Below are 19,403 nucleotides of genomic sequence, written 5' to 3'. Positions count from 1 at the left end.
AATTCTTTTAACACCAACTAATAATTTTTTTCATGAAGGATTTGCAATGAATCCCAGCTACCCTTTTACACCATCTAATAATTCTTTTATTTTTTTCCTCCATTAGTTTAGGAGCACTCATTGGATGTTTGATCATACCAAATAAGAGATAGTGGCAACGACAAGGCCTTTGGAGAATGACCTTATATTCCAAAAGAACATTCGTTCAGTATTAGGAAACATTGAAATGGAAGCAGATATGAAACTCACAAAAGTGGACCCTGTACAAACCAACAGTAAATATGAAGCATAACGACCATGTGTGGTTTGACGTGAACCAATAAGAAAACTGAGCAAAGTCAACAGGGAACCCATCAACGCAATCGAGTTGGAGGCTAAGAACAGTGGTGATGATCCTTGATTGCCAACTTGCTCTGGTGGACACAGGAACCCATTGATGCCAACAACAACATTGAAGATGGTCAAGGGAATCAGCAGGGGAGGAGCTCCATCTCTCGTTTTCTCCCTCCGGCCATTTCCCAGTTCTACGTCTTCCATTTCAGTCGTTGCCTGATTTTCATATTTGGTAGGAATTCGTGGGCTAGTCGAGCTAATATAGATGGTCAATTCCTGCCATAACCATCTCCATGCAAGGTGCATGATTCATTGGTAGAGAATTTTCTGTACTGCTATAAATAAGGTCGTCTGTTTCTAAGAAGTCTCTCTAGTTTAGCAAGAAATACAGAACACCCACGTGGCAGAGAGAGAGAGAGAGAGAGGTCAGGTAATGGGAACTCCTTACATCCTTATGCTCCAATTAAATTTCTAAAAGGATTAAATCAATATGTGTATCTCTTGCCATTGGTGGCGATAATAAGATTCATGACAAGTTTAGACTCGATTGCAATCCTATTATGCTAGACCGACTGTCTATGAAGAAGGCAGTACAGGGAAATCTTAGCTTGCCTCCCCCATAACGTCAAGAATATCTCCCGGACAAAAAGAATACTACTAACAGAAATCCTTCATTTGCAAACAAATCGAATGAGAAAAAAAGGAAAGAGAGAGCACGCTCATCAAGAAAATTCCATCAACCGATTAAGGATTGCGTAATCCAACTCCTGTAAGAAAACAGGAACTAAAATTTGGATCTGATGAATAATAATAAAATCAAGAAAAAACATGAATGCTAAACAGAAATGCCCAGTTGATACTTCATTAAAATACAAATTTATCAACTATGGCAGGATTCTATTCAGTAACAAAACCAAGAACTAAGAAATGATTTCAGCTCTGGTCAGGCTTCAAGAGTACATACAGAAGCTTGTTTGTGACGAACTCTTCTCTGAACTTCATTCGAAATCATACACAGATGAAGAATTGAACCCGAATAATCCTAAAGCACCAATGAAATTAATCCTCGAGGAAACGAATCAACGACGAGCACCCATCTCATAATTCAACTCAAAAAACTCGAAAAGCCCTTGAATGATGAGAGAAACAACAATAACCCATCTCTGTTCACTTGTTCAGAAGAACGCCGCCTCCTCCCCTTCTTTACTGTCCCAGAACACATCTTCCCCTTCCGAGACAAACGAAACTTTCAAACCAACAAAATCTTCATCATCATCTTCTTTTTCTTCTTCATCATCTAAATATGAAATCGAAAACTCATCCGAGACGCCCTGCTGCACACCACCGAATCCTAACCCCTTGGCACCCAATTCCGCACCAACCTCTCCAAATTCAACCGAATTCCATGACACCCACACATCGGTGTGCCTGCTGAGCGCCCGCCCGTCGCCCACCACCATCGTCTGCAGATCGCTCGCCCTCACTTTCCTGATTATCTGCCCAAAATCCGAATCATCCGGAGTGTTTATTTTAAATCCACCGAAAACTTTATTTGATCATTAAACTTGTTCGAGCCTGAATCTATTGGTGCTTCAGTTTCATGGGTATGATCTTTCAGAACCTCTATACGTAGTCTGCCTTCTTCTCGAAACCTAATAAGTGGGGGACAATTTTCTTTCTTGACGACGAGGAGGCAAAAGAGAACCGCCAATATATATGATTTAAAGACATTAACCTAATTGTAACCACCCTATGATCTATTTTCAATTCAGCTTATCATAAAATTGCAAATGAACACATGAGGGCACATGAGATTTCTGCACATAATAAAATCATACCATATAAGATATCATATGGTCCAATCGTACGTGATCACTTTATATAGGCTTTAACCTTAAATAGCATATAATGTGTGATTAAACATATGTAGGCCCACACGATTTATCTAACAATCTCTCACTTGAGCCACCTAAGTCACCTTACAATCACGCACTATAACCTTAAGAGATAAAAAACATTGTCTTATCAGATGACATCTCTAACAATCTGGTCCATTGATCATGTCAACATAGAACCAAACTGATCTTCATTACAAATATTGTAATTAGACCCATCAATGATGACGTATATTGACATAACCAAATGACATAGATCAAGTATGGATGTGAAACATGAAAATTATATATAATGTGATTCAAACATGCCTATTTTCAACTGATCATATCTTAATCTTTAGTGAGATCACAACAAATGAGTATAGAATGAAACTGAAACATGAACCTTATACTGAAGCAGTAAAATGAAACTTTATTATATCATAGAATGTCCAAATACAAACTCTCACTAAATCAGCATATCATTAAATGATAAAATACCCATTCAAGCAGTATGCTCATAAAAGACCTTGGGTGGCAAACCATTGGTAAGCGAATCCATAATCATAGAGTTTGTGCCAATATATTTTATAGATATATGATCATTCTGCACTATTTCTTTAACAACAAGGAACTTGATGTCAATATACTTTGACTTCGACGAGCTCCTGTTATTGAAATATAGCATTGCTGAATTATTGTTACAAAATAACTTAAGCGGTTTTTCAACATTATCCAAAATCTATAGTCTAGTGACAAAATTACGTAACCATATTTCATAATTGGATGCCTCATAACAGGCTACGAGGTCTACTGTCATAGTGAAAGATGCAATGAGTGTCTGCTTGACACTCCTCCAAGAAATAGCTCCCCCGACCAATAGAAAAACATAACATGACGTAGATCTGTGACTATTTTGGCATCCGACAAAGTCAGAATCAGAATACCCAATGATCTCCAACTGATCTGACTTCTTATATGTGAGCATGTAACTTTTTATTCTTTGCAAGTACTGCATAACCCATTTGGCTACTTTCTAATGATCCATACTCGAATTACTGAGATATCTGCCTAACATCCCAATAATGTATGTTATATCTAGACGTGTACACACTTGAGCATACATAAAACTCTCCACAGCAAATGCATAAGGAATCTATTCCATATCCTTAACTTCAAACTGGTATTTGGGGCACTGAAAGAGACTAAACTTGTTTCCCTTAGCAATTGGGGTGTTACCTGGTTTATAATTTTTCATGCCAAATTTATCCAGAATCCTTTTGATATAACACTTTTGCGATAATCCAAGAATACTCCAAAAACGATCTTGATGTATCTGGATCCTTAATACAAAAAACGCATCACAAAGATTTTTTATTTCAATTTTTTTGTCAAAAATCTTTTAGTTTCATACAATATGCCTATATCATTACTAGCAAGTAATATGTCATCCACATATAAAACCAAGAAAACAGATTTACTCCCACTAAACTTATGGTATATGCATTCATCAACCATGTCTATCTCAAAACCAAATGAGAGAACAACTTGATGAAATTTATGATACTATTGACGGGAAGTCTGCTTAAGTCCATAGATGAATTTCTTTGATTTGTAAATCATTTTCTTTGCATTGCCTGAGACAAAATATTTTGGTTGCACCATATATATTATTTCATCAATGTTATCATTGAGGAATGCAATCTTTACATCCATCTAATGTAGCTTTAAATCATAATGAATCACAAGTGCCATCATAATTCTGAAAGAGTCTTTCGTAAAAATTGGAGAGAAAGTCTTTATATAGTCAATATCTACCCTTTGAGTAAACCATTTTGCAACAAGACATGCCTTATATCTTTCCACATTACCCATCGAATCTCTCTTGGTTTTAAATATCCATTTGCAACCAATGAGTTTCACACCTTCAGGTAATGTGACAAGATTTCATACTTCATTGTCTTTCATGGATTTAATATTATTATGCATGGCATCTATCCACTTTTGAGAGTTAGAACTCTGTATAGATTTATGAAAGTTGATTAGATCATCTTTTCTTCAGTCAGTATCGCCCTCATATTCTTGGAGAAAAATAATATAATCATCTGAAATTATCCTTCTTTTTTGTAGTGGATTTCCTTAATGACACTTGTTCTTGAGTTACTTAAGGTGTTTCTTGAGGTTGTTGAGCTTGTACTCTAGGTGGAAAAACTTGATTTTGGCTAGAGATATCTAGAATATTGCCCTATTCTGGATTTATTAGAACAATGTCAGAAATTGAAATCTGATCATTGTCAACAACTGTAGAAAGAGAAACAAACTTTTCTTCAAAATCAATGTCTTTTACCTTATCACTTCTCCCAAACACAGCATCCTCAAAGAAACAAGTATTTTCTGTCTCAAAAAAGGACTTATTCATAGAATCATAAAATTTATAACCCCTAAATCTTTCAGAATACCCAATAAAATAGCAGCTAATCATTCTTGAATCTAATTTCTTTTCATGTATCCTATATAGCCTAGCCTCAGCTGGACATCCTCAAATATGAAAATGCTTCATACTAAACTTTTTGTCTATCCATATTTTATATGAGGTTTTCGTTACTGCTTTAGTTGGTACCCTATTCAGTACATAAGTTGTAGTTTTTAATGCCTCTCCTTAGAGAGACTCTGATAAAGTAGAATGAAAAATCTTACTCCTTACAATATTCTTTAAGGTCTTGTTTTGTCTCTCAGCAACACCATTCATGCTAGAAATGCCTGGCATAGTGTACTGAGGGATGATACCACATTCTTCTAGGAATTTAGCAAATGGCTATGGATGTTGTTCACCTGATCTATCATATCTATCATAATATTTACCATCAGAGTCAGATCTGACGACCTTAATCCTTTTGCCAAGTTGGATTTCAACTTCAGCATTAAATGATTTGAACACATTCAGAAACTAAGACTTTTCGTAAATTAAATATACGTACCCATAATGAGAATAGTCGTTTATGAATATAATAAAATATTATTGATCATTCCAAGAAGTCATAGGAAATAGCCCATAAATATCTATATGAATTAGTTTTGATATGCCTGTTCTTCTTTTGACACCTAATTTTTTTATATTTGTTCATTTTTCTTTTATGCACTTAACACAAACTTAAAAGTTAGTGAAATCAAGGGAATCAAGAATTTTACTTGTCACCAGTCTTTCAATTTTTTGTTTAGAAATATGACCTAAGTGTGTGTGCCATAATAAAGCGAAATTCTCATTGGCTAATTTTGGTTTTGTATCATGGGAACTTGAATGCAATGTTTCATTATATGAGACAACAATATTAAGCAAATAAATGTAATAACCACAGATAAATTAATAATCGGTCCCAATAAGATTTGAATCAAGAAACAATTTAAATTGATTATTTCTACATAAACAAGAATAACCAGATTTATCTAATGCAGAAATAAAAACCAAATTTTGTCTAAAAGATAATACAATATATATTTCTTTCAAATCTAAATAACAACCAGTATTTAATAATAACCTAAAGGTCCATATTACATCAACTTGAATTGATTTATCATCGCCCACATAAATGAATCTTTCAACATCAATTGACGTTCGACAACTTAGACAACCTTTCATAGATACACTTATGTGAGTGATAGCACTAGAATCCATCCACTAAGTGTGTTTGGGTACAGAAGATAAATTAACCCAAAAACAAACCAAAGTAAGGAATGTATCTTTCTTTTCACGCCAAGCATGATATTTGGTACAGTTCTTCTTCATGTGACACTCTCCTTTGCAAAAAAATAACTGCATTTTTTATCCTGATGTCTCTTCTATTTCTTCTACGAATGAGGGTCCACTATAACTTTTTTATTGATTTTTTTTCTTAAATTTGCTCTTAAAGGCTACTGTCAAGTGAGCACTTTATGTCTTTTCTTGCTTCATCATGTCCTCTTAATGCACACACAATGAAATGAGCTCATTAAGACTTCATTTGTCCTTCTAGCAGTTATAACTGACATTAAACTGACTGTATTGTGCAGAAAGATATATCAAAACCAAGTACACGAGTAAGTCCTCATACAACTCTAACTTTAGTGCTATTAGTTTTGAAGCAAGATGAGATATTTCCATAATGTACTCCTTAATATTCTTTTTACCTTTATATCTCATTGAAACAAGGCTCAAAAGGAGAGTGCTTGTCTTAACCTTTTCATTTTTAGCCAAATGTTTTTCAATATCTTCAAAAAATTTCTTGGCATTAACCTCTTTAGAGATAGTGCCTCTGAAGATTTTCAAAATTGCATATTTCATGATCATAAGACTCATGCGATTGGATTGATCCCACCGCTCATTGTTTGTTTTATCCTCAGCAGAACTTCTATCTATAAGAGCAGGTGGTTGATCCTCTCGAAGTACAAGGTCTAAATCCATACATCAGAGAACTATCATCACGTTTTCTTTCTCATTTTTGAAGTTAGATCCATTCAAAATAGAGATCGAATTTATATATGCAAATATTGTAGATGCAGAGGTATTAACTGGATCAAGAATAAAATAAGCTCACAATTAACATATATATTCACATGCATTAACATAAACAAAGATATTTAAACTGTGGTGAACCCCATCACAAGATACTCGACACAACATTGACATTCAGTCTTTGGACATAAATGTTAACTTGTAAGTTGTACTCTCATCAAAGTAATCAAACATGAAAAATTGATTTTGTCAAACAACGAACCTTTCTTTGAACCAACTCATTATTCACATGAAAAATTGTACAATCATCCCATATTTATTACTGAAAAAATATATATTTAGGCTCGACCAAATAGTAATATTCTTCTGAGCCGATCATTATTTGCATGAAACCCAAATATATAAACATCTCAATAATCTAAACAAGTCAATCTATACAAGAGATGTTACTTTGGTGACATGTTATTTCAATAAACTTATTTTAGAATATTAGACCCTTATTCTGAAAAGAATATCATAGTTCAAATACGTCAATACATGAATATAAACAAAAAAATATAACCATAATCTGTATAGGGTCAAAAAGTCACCGAAGACAACCCTCTAAAAGAAGCTAAAATGTATACTTAACGGCCATGAATCTCTTAAAAAAATCCTTAAAAAAAATTATTCTTTTTTATGAGTTTCAAAGCACATGCGAGGGTTCGGCCCACGGGGATCGGGCCAAACCCAACTAGTGGGTCAAAACAAGCCTGACTCAGCATGGGTCAGACCTCAACTAACCTCTGCCGGGTGTGGGTTGGGCCCTCAGGTCGGGTCATACCTGACTCGGCATGGATCAGGTCTCACCCGACCCGGTTCGGTCTCCTCAACCAAATGAGGACCGAAGCCGGCCTGACCCCCAGGTGGAGGTCGAACCTGATCAGGCTCTCGGATGGAGGCCGAACAGAGCCTCGGTTGCCCCCCCTGATCACTCGATGGTGGTTGGGCTAACCGGATGCCCAGACCACCGTCATCGGGTGTTGGTCGGTGTCTGGTGAGGGTGATCAGGTGACAGTCTGCAAGCACCCATCTGAAAACAAACAAGGAGGGCCAAAACGGCCCTACCCCTCTATTTGGTGGTCCAAAAATGGGGAGGGTCGAATGGCCCTCCCACCCGTCCAAAAAACTGAAAAGAGGAAGACCAATCGGCCCTCCCTGTCATCCAATGGTCTGAAGAAAGGGGAGGGGTGATCCACTATAAGAAAAATGTTAATTAGCGACAAAAATTTATGACAGAAATAATCTGTCACAAATTTATGACAGATTAACTAGAGAAAACTAATCATTCCTAAAATTGGAATTAGTTGCAGAATTAGCGACAGAAAAAATCTACCTCAAAATCCATCACTAATTAGTGACAGAAACATTCTGTCTCAAATTCTGTTGCAACTTTGTGATGGATGAGCGACAGAATTTTTTTGTCACTAATTAGCGATAGATTTTGAGACAGAATTTTTCTATCTCTACTTTTCGATGTAAAAAGGCCCATCTACGACATAAAATTATCTCCTCCTTTTGCTCTCTCTCTCTCTCTCCTCTTCCTCCAATCCACCTCCCTTTCTCTTCTCTCACTCGTTTCCCCTTTGTCGCCTCCCATCCTTCGAGTAAACGTCGATGAACAAAGCCACCGACCACCCCTTTGAACACCACCACTGTCTCCTTCTTTCCTGCTACCACCGACGACCATCGATCGTGGGCCACCCCCTCTTCAATTAGACCCCTGAACTCTCTCCCTTGCTCGACTCTCATAGTCGAACCCTCACTCACCTCACCTGACACTTGCACCTGACATTGGTGCTCTCTCTCTTGTCGACCCCTTTTTACGTAACCTCTCACCCCCTCTCTTTCTCCTATGTCTTCTTCTACTTCTTCTTCTCCTTCTCTTTCTTTTCTATCGACCGACAAGGTCTTGTTGTTCTTCTTTCTTGGTAAACCATGGTCGGTCGGCAGGAGCTAAAGCCCCTGCCAGTTTTTTCGACAGGCGGCAGGGGAGACACCTCATGTCACCTGTGACAAAGTTTTCAATAGAGGCTTTGGGCCCCTGTCTCGTTCCTTCTGACCGACAAGGGCTTTGCCCCTACTGCCTTGGTGTTTATGGCATGTGGTGTTTCTTTTTCTTGTGTTTTGAGGGAGGGGCTCAGCCCCCTCCCGTTTCTCCTTCTTCGTAAGGAAGGGGCCGAGACCCCCTCTCTGTTGCTTGGGTTACGAAGGAGGGGTTCGTCCCCTCCCCCGTTCCTTCTTTGTTTTTATTCGGTCGGCAGGGGGCGGAGCCACCTGTCCTTGGTTCTTTCTGTCAGCATGGGGCAAAGCCCCTCGGCCCCTTGTTCACTTTGTTTCTCTGGCCGGCAGGGGCTCTGCCTCCCTGTCGTTGTCTTTTCTCGTCGGACAGGGAAGGTGAAACCCCTACTTGAGTGGTTCTTCTGAAGATAGGGGGAGGGGGCTCTACCCTCTGTCGTGTTCCCCTTTCGTCAAGCAGGGTGGGGCGAATTCCCTTGTCTATGTCTTTGTCTTTGGCCGGTAATCTTTGTCATTGCAGGTACGTAGCAGAGCAAAATGCGTGATGCTTAATGCTAAGCATCGCATGCGGCTTAAAATGTCAGGCGAAAAGAAATAAGAAAAATGCAAATGCAAAAGCATGCAAATCGAGTAACTACCGATGGTGAGTAAGTGATGCAAGCACATCACATGCTATTTACTTTTTTGGATGCAACACTTTTTTGCTCACACACTCACTTAGTTGTGGATATCTAGGACTGTTTTGTTGAAGTTTGGAGATCATGTTGAGCATGATTTGAATGTATGGGAATAAAAGTGTTCTTATTTTTATAGTTCAGAGACCATGCTAGTCGCGGTTGTAGTTAGCAGGATATTGGAGTGTGTTTGCTACAGATACATGTTTGATATTATTGTGATATGAATGATTTGAATGTATTGCAATATTTGACATGACTATCTATGCTTGCATGAAGTTATTTTCGATTTGATTATGCATTTCATGTAAAATTGTATCATGAAAACATGTTTAAAATGAATGTATCATGTTTGTAAATGTGATTTCATCTTTCTAAATATCCTTGTGATGTGTGTAAATATGATGTGATGGTTTTACACACGAAAATATAAAATTATCAATGCATGCCTAATAGTTCATGGAATTGTATTTTATGTTAAGCATGTTTATAGTAGAGAGGGGAAGAAAATTTATGCATTAACTTAAACAAAAAATTGCTCACCAACAATCACCAAACAAGAATTTTTCACAGATTTGTAAACCACAACAAAATGTTAACCAACTCAACACAAGCAACAAGCAAAATAAAGACTTTATGACCTACAATATACAAATTATAGCAAACCAATAAGGATAAATCAGTCATTTTATTTCTATTAACTTGGAAAAATGAAACCTACTTTATAATTTCATTTGAATGTGTGGAAAACTACTTTTGCTTGACAGTAGTTTTCTTGAAGGTGAATGACATTATATATATATATATATATATATATATATATATATATATATATATATATATATATATATATATATATATATATCAAATCATTACATCTACCATCATTGTATGATAAATTAGATATTTTCTTCATCATAGAATTACTATGATTCTCTTTTAATTGATGAAGATAATATCTGTAACATCATAGGACAAAATGACTGTAAACCGTGAATGAATGTACCATAAGATAGTTGATAATGAGGTATCGCTTGAATATATGGATGGTGTTGACAGTTTTATTAAATTTACAATGGCAAGTGTCAGTACAGTGGATCCCGCCGGTCGGAGCAGGTGCCCCTGTACGATGTGTAAGAATAATCAATTTGTAGAACCTCATGGCATTAGACATCACCTATACAGGAAGGGTTTTGTCGGTAGTTATCAGAATTGAATGCTTCATGGTGAAGAATTTTAAAATAATTTGACGCACAGCTGAATGTGGTGCACGATAATCTATATGTAGATTTGATATTTGATGCCACAGGACCAGAACTGGGTTATGCTATGGGTCCTAGTGATGTACCAATTGGGGTAGAGAAAAAAACAACAACGATGCAGCTAGTAGATTTTATAACTTAGAGATGTTAATGAGCCACTGTGAAATGGTTGTGAGAGTCACACTATCTTGTCTACAGTTATTCAACTACTGAATTTGAAGTCAGAGTATAATTTGAGTCAATCATGTTTTGATCATCTGTGCTCTATTATGAAAAGTATGTTGCCCAAAGATAAGAAATTGCCACAAAATTTCTACTGTAGGAAGGTTATGGTCAACGCTCTAGGTATGGGGTATCAAAAGATAGATGCTTGTCCAAATTATTATATTTTGTATTTCAAAGATCAAGAAAATAGCAGATCATGTCCGTCATGTCGACATCCTCGGTTCAAGCCAAAGATAAGGGGCAATGATAGCACGAGGTCAAAAGAAGTGTCATACAAGTCACTCTGCTACTTTTCTCTCACCCTTAGATTGAAACGACTATATATATCTTCGAGGACAGCTAAACACATGAGATGGCATGCAAATAAAGTCTGACATGATGAAGATAAGATCACGCATCCTTTTGACATGGAAGCTTGAAAGCACTTTGATCGTACTCATCAGACCTTCACAATGAAAGTGAGAAATGTTAAACTCGGTTTATGTACAGATGAATTTAATCCATTTGAGGGTATATAAACATCATACTCGTGTTGGTCAGTATTTGTCACCCCATACAACCTTTCTCTAAGCTTGTGTATAAAGCGTCAAAATCTTTTCTTGTCTCTATTGATTCCTGGTTCGACGTCTCCAGGCCAAAATATTGATGTATATTTGAGGTCATTGATTGATGAACTGAAAATACTATAGGATGACAGTGTTCTCACGTACGATGCCCATAAAAAATAAAACTTCAATATAAAGGTTGTTCTATGGACAATTATTGACTTCCCTACATATGGTATGTTATCTGGTTGGAGCACACATGAGAGGTTGGCATATCCGTACTGTATAGAGGATACAAAATATTTTAGATTGATGCATGGAAGGAAGCCGCGTTGGTTTGATTGTCACCATCGATTTCTACCCAACGACCATATGTTTCAACGATAAAAGAATATGTTCTGAGTAGGTAAAACTGAAATAGAAGGTCCACCTACACGGTTGTCTGGTATAGATATTTTAAGATGATTGTGATACTTTTTATATGGTCTGACAGATGACCGTAGTGTGACACCTTTTTTTGGATTTGGGAAGGATCACAATTGGACAAAGAAATCTATATTTTGGGAACTACCATATTGGCTGACCTTATTTATACGACATAATTTGGATGTGATGCATGTAGGGAAAATATGTTTGATAATGTGTTTAATATGGTACTGAATGTCAAAAAGAAAATGAAGAATAATCCAAAGGCTCGTATGAATTTAAAAGTAATATGTAAAAGACCAGAATTAGAACACCAAGAGTACAATGAAAAAGTACTAAAATCAAAGGCAAGGTACATGCTTGGACCAGATCAAATAAAGCAGGTATGTTAGTGGTTGAGACAGTTGAGATTTCCAGATAGATACGTCTCTAATATTGCTCGGGTTGTGAAGATAGACGGGAGACAATTATATGGGTTGAAGAGCCATGATTGTCATGTCATCATGCAACGGTTGATTCTCCTAGCATTCCATGATATGTTAGACAAACCTATATGGCGGTATTATCCGAGTTGAGTCAATTTTTTAGAACACTGTGTGCATCGAAAGTTGTAGTAACTGAGGTAAAGAATCTCGAAGATTCTGTCGTCACTACAATTTGTTAGCTAGAAAAGATATTTTTGTCAGCATTTTTCGACGTTATGGAACATGTGATCATACACTTGCCATATGAACTTAGGGTTGGTGGTCCTGTGCAATATCGGTGGATGTATCCATTTGAAATGTATGTTTTTATTTATATTTTTCTCTCTAATGCTATTGGGAATTTATTATACTACGAGATGTATATTGTTGACATATGCATGTTTGACCTCAAAAAAAGGTTCGAAATAAAGAAAAAGTGGAGGATTCAATTTGTGAGGTGTACACTTTAGAAGAGATTTTAAATGTCTCATTTATATACTTTGAACCTCACATTCTAACACGTTACACTTGCTCACCTCGTAATGATGATGAAAAACAAGTTATTGTGGCTAACAAACTATCAATATTTAAACCACTTGGGCATGCCTTTGGCAGTTGCTGGTCAAGACTCTTGAAAGATCGAGAGCAAGACGCAATACAAATCTATTTCCTTTTTAATTGCTCAACGATCGACCCCTGCATCGAGTAAGTATACTTAATATGTTATACTAAGTTCTCTACGTACGTACATGATTTGATAATATAATTATTTGTTAAGTGCAGACGATTTGATTTGGAGTTGCGAAGAGAACTTTCACATCTCATTGATTCAGAAGTACAAAAAGAACATGAAAATAAGTTTAGGGCATGGTTGAAAGAGTTGGTAAGGATGATGACATGCATTATTTCTGTGTAAACAACAATATGTTACTTAATTGGTTGTGCTTACAGTCATTGTTTATGATTGTAGGTCCGTCATGGTGATGTTAATGACCATAGAATATGTGATTTACAAAATGGTTCAAGCAAAGTTGTGCAATATTATAACGGGTACATCGTAAATGGTTATTGATTCCATATAAAAGACTACGGTGTAAATAAGTCAACGATAAATAGTGGCGTGTGTGTCAAGGGTAACAGTTACGGTGAAAATGAACTTGACTACTATGGTGTTATTGAAGAAATAATGAAGTAGACTTATTTAGGCATAAATAACATGGTAACTTTATTCAAGTGTCATTAGTTTGATCCTACAGCAACAAGAGTCGACAAAGCCTCAGGCATTGTGAAGGTAAATCATAAATCAAGGTTTAAAACATATGAACCATTCATATTAGCATCGCAAGCTTAACAAGTTTACTATACTTCATATCTGAATACAAGAAAGTCAAACCGAAATGAATGGTGGGCGGTTTGCAAGGTGAAGTCTAAACTATACCCCGAGTATGATCAGTTACAGAAAGATGAGATTATTGAAGAGGATGATTACTATCAATCAGATGATATGTATGACTTATCTTATGGTCACGATGTCACACATGGTCTGCATGTTACATCTCCATTGTTTGATGGCACACGTATGAAAGAATGTGATTCAAATGATATACCAAGTAGATGATCGCCCAATAAAGAAGAATACAAAGAGGAGGAGGAAGAAGAAGAAGAATATGAAAGTCAAATAAGTGATGAGGAAGCATACTCGAGCTAGTAAAATACATCTTATAATATATACCACATCATTTTCTCATATACACCATCTATTTTAACATTATATCTTGCATATCATGTTACATTCAACGGTAACTTAGCATGTACATGCATAGTTATAAAACTGATTCATGTAGGACCTTTAAATCTTTACATTTCATGTATATGTCATGTCCATGCTAAGATCAAGAGTTATGTCACTGATCGAAATAACATTTTTATTTGTTAGAATATGATTCATGGAGGTCGCAGTGGTCGAGCACCTAATGGTCGAGGACCAAGTGGAGGTCGTGGGACAACATTAGGTAAATGCCTTTGTGTTATATTTAAATATAGGCATTCTTTATGTTTTTGCTTATATGTTGATATAAAAATTGTTACTTGTTAATCGTCTTTATAGGATCCCAGCTCAGTGATAGTCAGTCTTATCCTTCGTCTTTACGTAATGCTTCGATAGGTATATCATTTAAATAAGTATATACTTGATTAGTTTAAATGTGCATTGTGTAAATTTCTAACTCATTGTTCTATAGATGATGTTTCGCCTGCACAAGGCCCACCTACATTAGCTACTCATATACATCACAAGTCAACGTCTGTTGGTATGTATAGTTCTATAATGGTTATAGTTATTTACTCAATATGTAGATAGAATGTGTGTATAGATTTTTTTTATTTTTGTAATACAGTCCAAGAGAGTCGTACAAATGTTGGGTCTTCTCAATCTGACACACGATGACTCATTGAAATAGTATATATCGACAGTCGACTGTAAGTATTTTATTGTCACTTGTCCAAAACTTATCTTATAAATAGTATATATTGATAATCGATTGTTAATGTGTACCAATTAATATGCAGTGCGAGGTTCGAGCCACAAGAAGTGATTCAAGAAATTGAGAAGTCACTAGTTCAGCATCTTACAGGATCGATCGTTTAATGGAAAAAGTACCTGAAGAAAGTGTTGGACAAATTATGATCATCATTCATGGTATACAATCGTTTATCATAGCTAATGTGTTTCATATTTAATTTTTTTTTATAGTCATGTGAACTAACTTTTTGAAATTATTTGTAGGCTTTAAATTGTTTTGCGACTGCGAAAGAGAAGCAAGACGTGAGGCTAGTGTAACAGAAGGTGATTGTCAGTCCATTTGCCGACATGCTTTACAATATGAAGACTACAACAATAAAAGCAACTGGTGGAATAGATGATCCACTGCAGTGGAAGAGCCATGACCCTTTTACTATTATGACAAATTATTGTGATGCAATGTGCGACAAGTGGACGAGCCATGAATTTCAAAACCGCTCAGCAAAGGCTGCACAGAACCGAGCGAAGATGCCTGATGTTCATCTACACATAGGTGGCTCTAGGATTTTGGAAAGCCACCAGAAGAAAATGGTAACTCATCAATATATATTATAAAATTTATAAGTATTTTTGCATACTTTCTAATTGATTTTTTTATCATTTAACCTTGCAGGAAGCCAAAAAAGGAGGTCATGTGCCTTACAAGGATGTGTTTGTTAAAACACATAAACGTAAGAGTACGAAAGAGTTCGTATCAGAGAAGGTAAGAGCGACAACAGTATGTATTTATTGTATTAATAAACATTGTAATATACAAGTTACTATGAATTACATTATCATAAATATTTTAATTCTTAATTATTAATTCATACTATAATCATTACTTTGTAGGAGTTATACGAACAACAGATGGTAGAACGATATGGTGATGACTCCACTCAGCATCTGCCTTTTGATCCCGCAGCATAGGTGACTGCAACCGGTGAACCCCAAAAAGGTTGTGTGTTCGGGTTTGGAAATAATATGAACACCACAACAATCGTTGCCTTATTCAACCAGGGCTCTCAGAGTTCTCCCGCCAGCATCAACTCTCAGCGTCCGATTGACCCTGCTATTTCTTGGGATGGTGTTCGCCAGCTTCTTCAGGACACAAGGCGTGACTTTTTACATGAATTCATTTTCAACCTTGTCTATAATGAGTTGTGCAACTTTTTTGGGGACAGAAGAACTTTGTCTGCCTTCAACATGAGCTCTAGTACCCATTAGGTACGTCTAATATTTATTTCAGTACATATCTAAAGTTTTATGTCTTTAGTTTTATGTTGTTAAATTTCAATACGTATATGCCTATCAACTCAGAACCTCAATACATATATACATTATTGAATCACTATTAAATTTATTTGACATCCTTAGAACACATCTATGCATGATTGAATCATTATAAATTTTTTTTTACAATGTTGGAATACATATATGCATGATTGAATCACTATGAAATTTTATTGATAGCATTAGAACACATGTATGCATGATTAAATCACTATAAAAAAAATTGACACTAATAAAATACATATATGCATGATTGAATCACTATGAAATTTTATTGATAGCATTAGAATACATGTATGCATGATTGAATCACTATAAAAAAAATGATAGCTTTAGAACACATATATGCATGATTGAATCACTGAATGTTTTTGACAGCCTTAGAACACATTTATAAATGATTGAATCAGTATAAAAAAAATTTGACAACCTTAGAACACATATATGCATGATTGAATCACTATGAAATTTTTTTGACTGCCTTATAACACATATATGCATGATTGAATCACTATAAAAGTTTTTTAACAACCTTAGAAGACATATGAGTATGATTTCATCACTATAAATTTTTTTTGACAACCTCTGAATTCTGTTAATATCCTTCACTTTATTGCTAGTCTATATGTCATTCAACCATGTTACTTTGATTGTCTTAGATTAGGTGCATTGCATATAATTTATTTTATTATATTTTGTTTATCAATACTAACATTTTGGTTCTCTTGTAGGATGCTGGAGATGATCAACGTAGAGTAGTGGATGGAGTCATGGATGAAGGGGCAGATCGAGACAATGAAGAGGATGATGCTCTGAATCTTGGTGAGGAGTAGCCTCATGTGTTGAATTTGTTTCACATACTTGTTGTTTCAAATGAAACACTTTGTATATGTTCACTTGTAACTAATTAGAACTTGGCGAGGATTATACTGGGTTGTTAAATTTGTTTCACTTGTAACTTGTGTTACATTTGTTTCACCTACTTTGTATGTGTATTTTTTATGTGTACTTTATTTTTTATACACAGGTTATATAAATTGTATAACGAAAAAAAAATTCTCGATATTTTGATTTCAAACAAAATTGTATTGTTTTTTTAAAATTTTGCGATAGATTAGCGATGGATATTATCCGTTGCTAATATTCAGTGATGGATTTTATGAAGAAATCCAGTCACAAAATGATGACGATATTTGGCGATGAATAATATCTGTCACAATTTTAGCGACAAATATTTATTTGTCTCAAACACTGAATCAGTTGATGTTTTGCGATGAAATATAATCCAGTGCTAATCCGTCGCTAAATTGGTGATAGAATTTTAGAGACGGATACGTATTCATCATTAAATTTTTATGATAGATTAGCGACGGATATGTATCTATCGTAAAACTAAATCAGTGCTTATTTAGCGACGGACTCGCGACGGATCATGGCATTCATTAATCTATCACAAATTAACAATGGAGGTAGCGACAAATCAGTTTTGTCTCTAATTAGCGACCAAAGAATTGCGATGGATGTTATCCATCGCTAAGTCATCGTCAATCTGTCGTTAAACAGTTCAGCGATGGATTAGCGTCGAATAGCGTTCGTCGCTAATCCGCAGATTTCTTGTAGTGATCGGCCCCCTGCTGTCCAGCGGACTGAAGAAAGGGGAGGACTGATTGGCTCTCCCTCCTGTTCAGGAATCTCAAAAGAGAGGAGGGTCGAACGACCCTCCCTCCCGTCCATGATCGGCCCTCCTTCGCATGGGGAAGGGGGATATGATCCCTCACCTAAACCGGTGAGTGACCGAATGACCATTCGGTTCTTCTCTTTCCCGCGAAAACTGTGCAGGCAATACGCACGTGAGGTATTGCGCCTAAAGCCATGATATATCTTATAGCCAAACCTAATCACTCTATAACAGCATATATTAAAATATACGCAGGCCCACGGGATTTATCTAACACCCGCACTGAGATTCTGAGAACATGCAATCCGCCCCCCTGCTCAACACGTGTTGCATCTGCCGCTTCAGCGCCCAATCAGCCGCCTGAGGCTTGTCCTCCACCATCTTCACTAAGACGCCGGCCCGCCGGAGCTCGCCGGAGAGTCCGTACCCGACCTTTGGGGTGAGGATATCGCGGGCGGCCTCCTCGTACTTCCGATTGCCGGAGACGAAGCGGTCGCGATAGCGCTGGCGCTTCTTTCCCTTGAGGGAGCGCATGCGGACGATCTTCTTCTGGCGCTCGCGCTCGTGGAGCTGCCGGAAGTGCCTGCGGAGGTCGACGTTGCTGCCGCACCTTGCGCTCGAGGGACGGAGATCCCCTTGCGCTCTAGGGCGTCGGAAGGCTTGGCGCCCCCGCCGCTGCTCCACCACCCACCGGGGCTGGTGGACGAAGGCGTGGCGGTTGGCGTAGGCCGAGACATCAACCACCTGGCCGAACTGATTGGCGAACGACCGGAGTGCCACCGACGCCTGGTAGGGCGGGCCCCTCGGCGGCTTGTTGTCCAGGTCCCACAGGACGACCACCTTCTTCTGCCTCACCGACCACACGCCGTGGCGTTCTCTCACCATCTCCAGGGTCCTCGGCGTGTTGTGCTCTACCCTTCCTCCTTGTGGGTACTGCTCAAAATTAAATGATGAGTAGGAGGAGCAGAGGGTTAGGCAGAAGGTCTGGATGGTTGTGGCGGATTTGGGGAGGGGTGGGAGGAGTTGGGGTCTGTGGGTGGGTTTCAGGAAGGGGGAGTGCAGGAGGGACGAGGAGGCCATCTTCTGCCTGCAGGCATAGAAAACTCTCTCTCTCTCTCTCTCTCTCTCTCTCTCTCTCTCTCTCTCTCTCTCTCTCTCTCTCTCTCTCTCTCTAATCTCCTGTGTTGGGGAGCCACTTTGCCTGTCAGAGCTCTAAGCGACCTTCACGACGTACTTCTTTTTCGTCATAGGTGCAGATTGAAGATCTTCAGGAGTCGAAGATTTCTTTTTGTGCCATCAAGATAGGGACTATCTGGGTCCCGGTCCAGTTTTCTCATGCTCTGCCCAGACAGTTCAACGAAAAATCATTTTCTCATATCGCTCTGGCTATATCATCACCTCCGGCATACGTTGTCAAACGACCGTCGAACGTGCTGCCGGGGGGGCCATGATTTCTGCTGCAACTAGTTTTAATTATTATCCTACCGGTGATAAGTCCATTAGTATTTCCCATGCTCATGCC

At 37.4% G+C, this 19,403-nt stretch overlaps 1 protein-coding gene across 1 annotated transcript; it reads right to left on the bottom strand.

Annotated features, from left to right (window-relative positions):
• Positions 1-1,508: 1,508 nt before the first annotated feature.
• LOC149841967 (uncharacterized) lies at positions 1,509-18,961 on the bottom strand. Its single transcript, XM_090000557.1, has 2 exons — positions 18,171-18,961; positions 1,509-1,854 (listed from the first exon to the last, which is right to left on the bottom strand). The coding sequence occupies exons 1-2, from the start codon at positions 18,959-18,961 to the stop codon at positions 1,509-1,511; spliced, it is 1,137 nt and encodes a 378-aa protein (XP_089856683.1).
• Positions 18,962-19,403: the final 442 nt, after the last annotated feature.

The sequence above is a fragment of the Nuphar pumila genome, chromosome 3 (genome assembly GCF_984573655.1).
Source record: "Nuphar pumila chromosome 3, dmNupPumi1.hap1.1, whole genome shotgun sequence".
Taxonomy (NCBI): domain Eukaryota; kingdom Viridiplantae; phylum Streptophyta; class Magnoliopsida; order Nymphaeales; family Nymphaeaceae; genus Nuphar; species Nuphar pumila.
The sequence above is the reverse complement of the archived record's forward strand: the minus strand, read 5'-3'. Positions and strand labels throughout refer to the sequence as shown.

What these genes read in the sequence shown, in the direction of transcription:
- LOC149841967 (XM_090000557.1), bottom strand. Translation starts at nt 18,961, where the DNA reads ATGGCCTCCTCGTCCCTCCTGCACTCCCCCTTCCTGAAACCCACCCAC. An exon ending in GCGGATTGCATGTTCTCAGA is followed by an intron (nt 1,855 to 18,170) that starts ATCTCAGTGCGG and finishes TAAAATAAACAC; the next exon opens with TCCGGATGATTCGGATTTTG.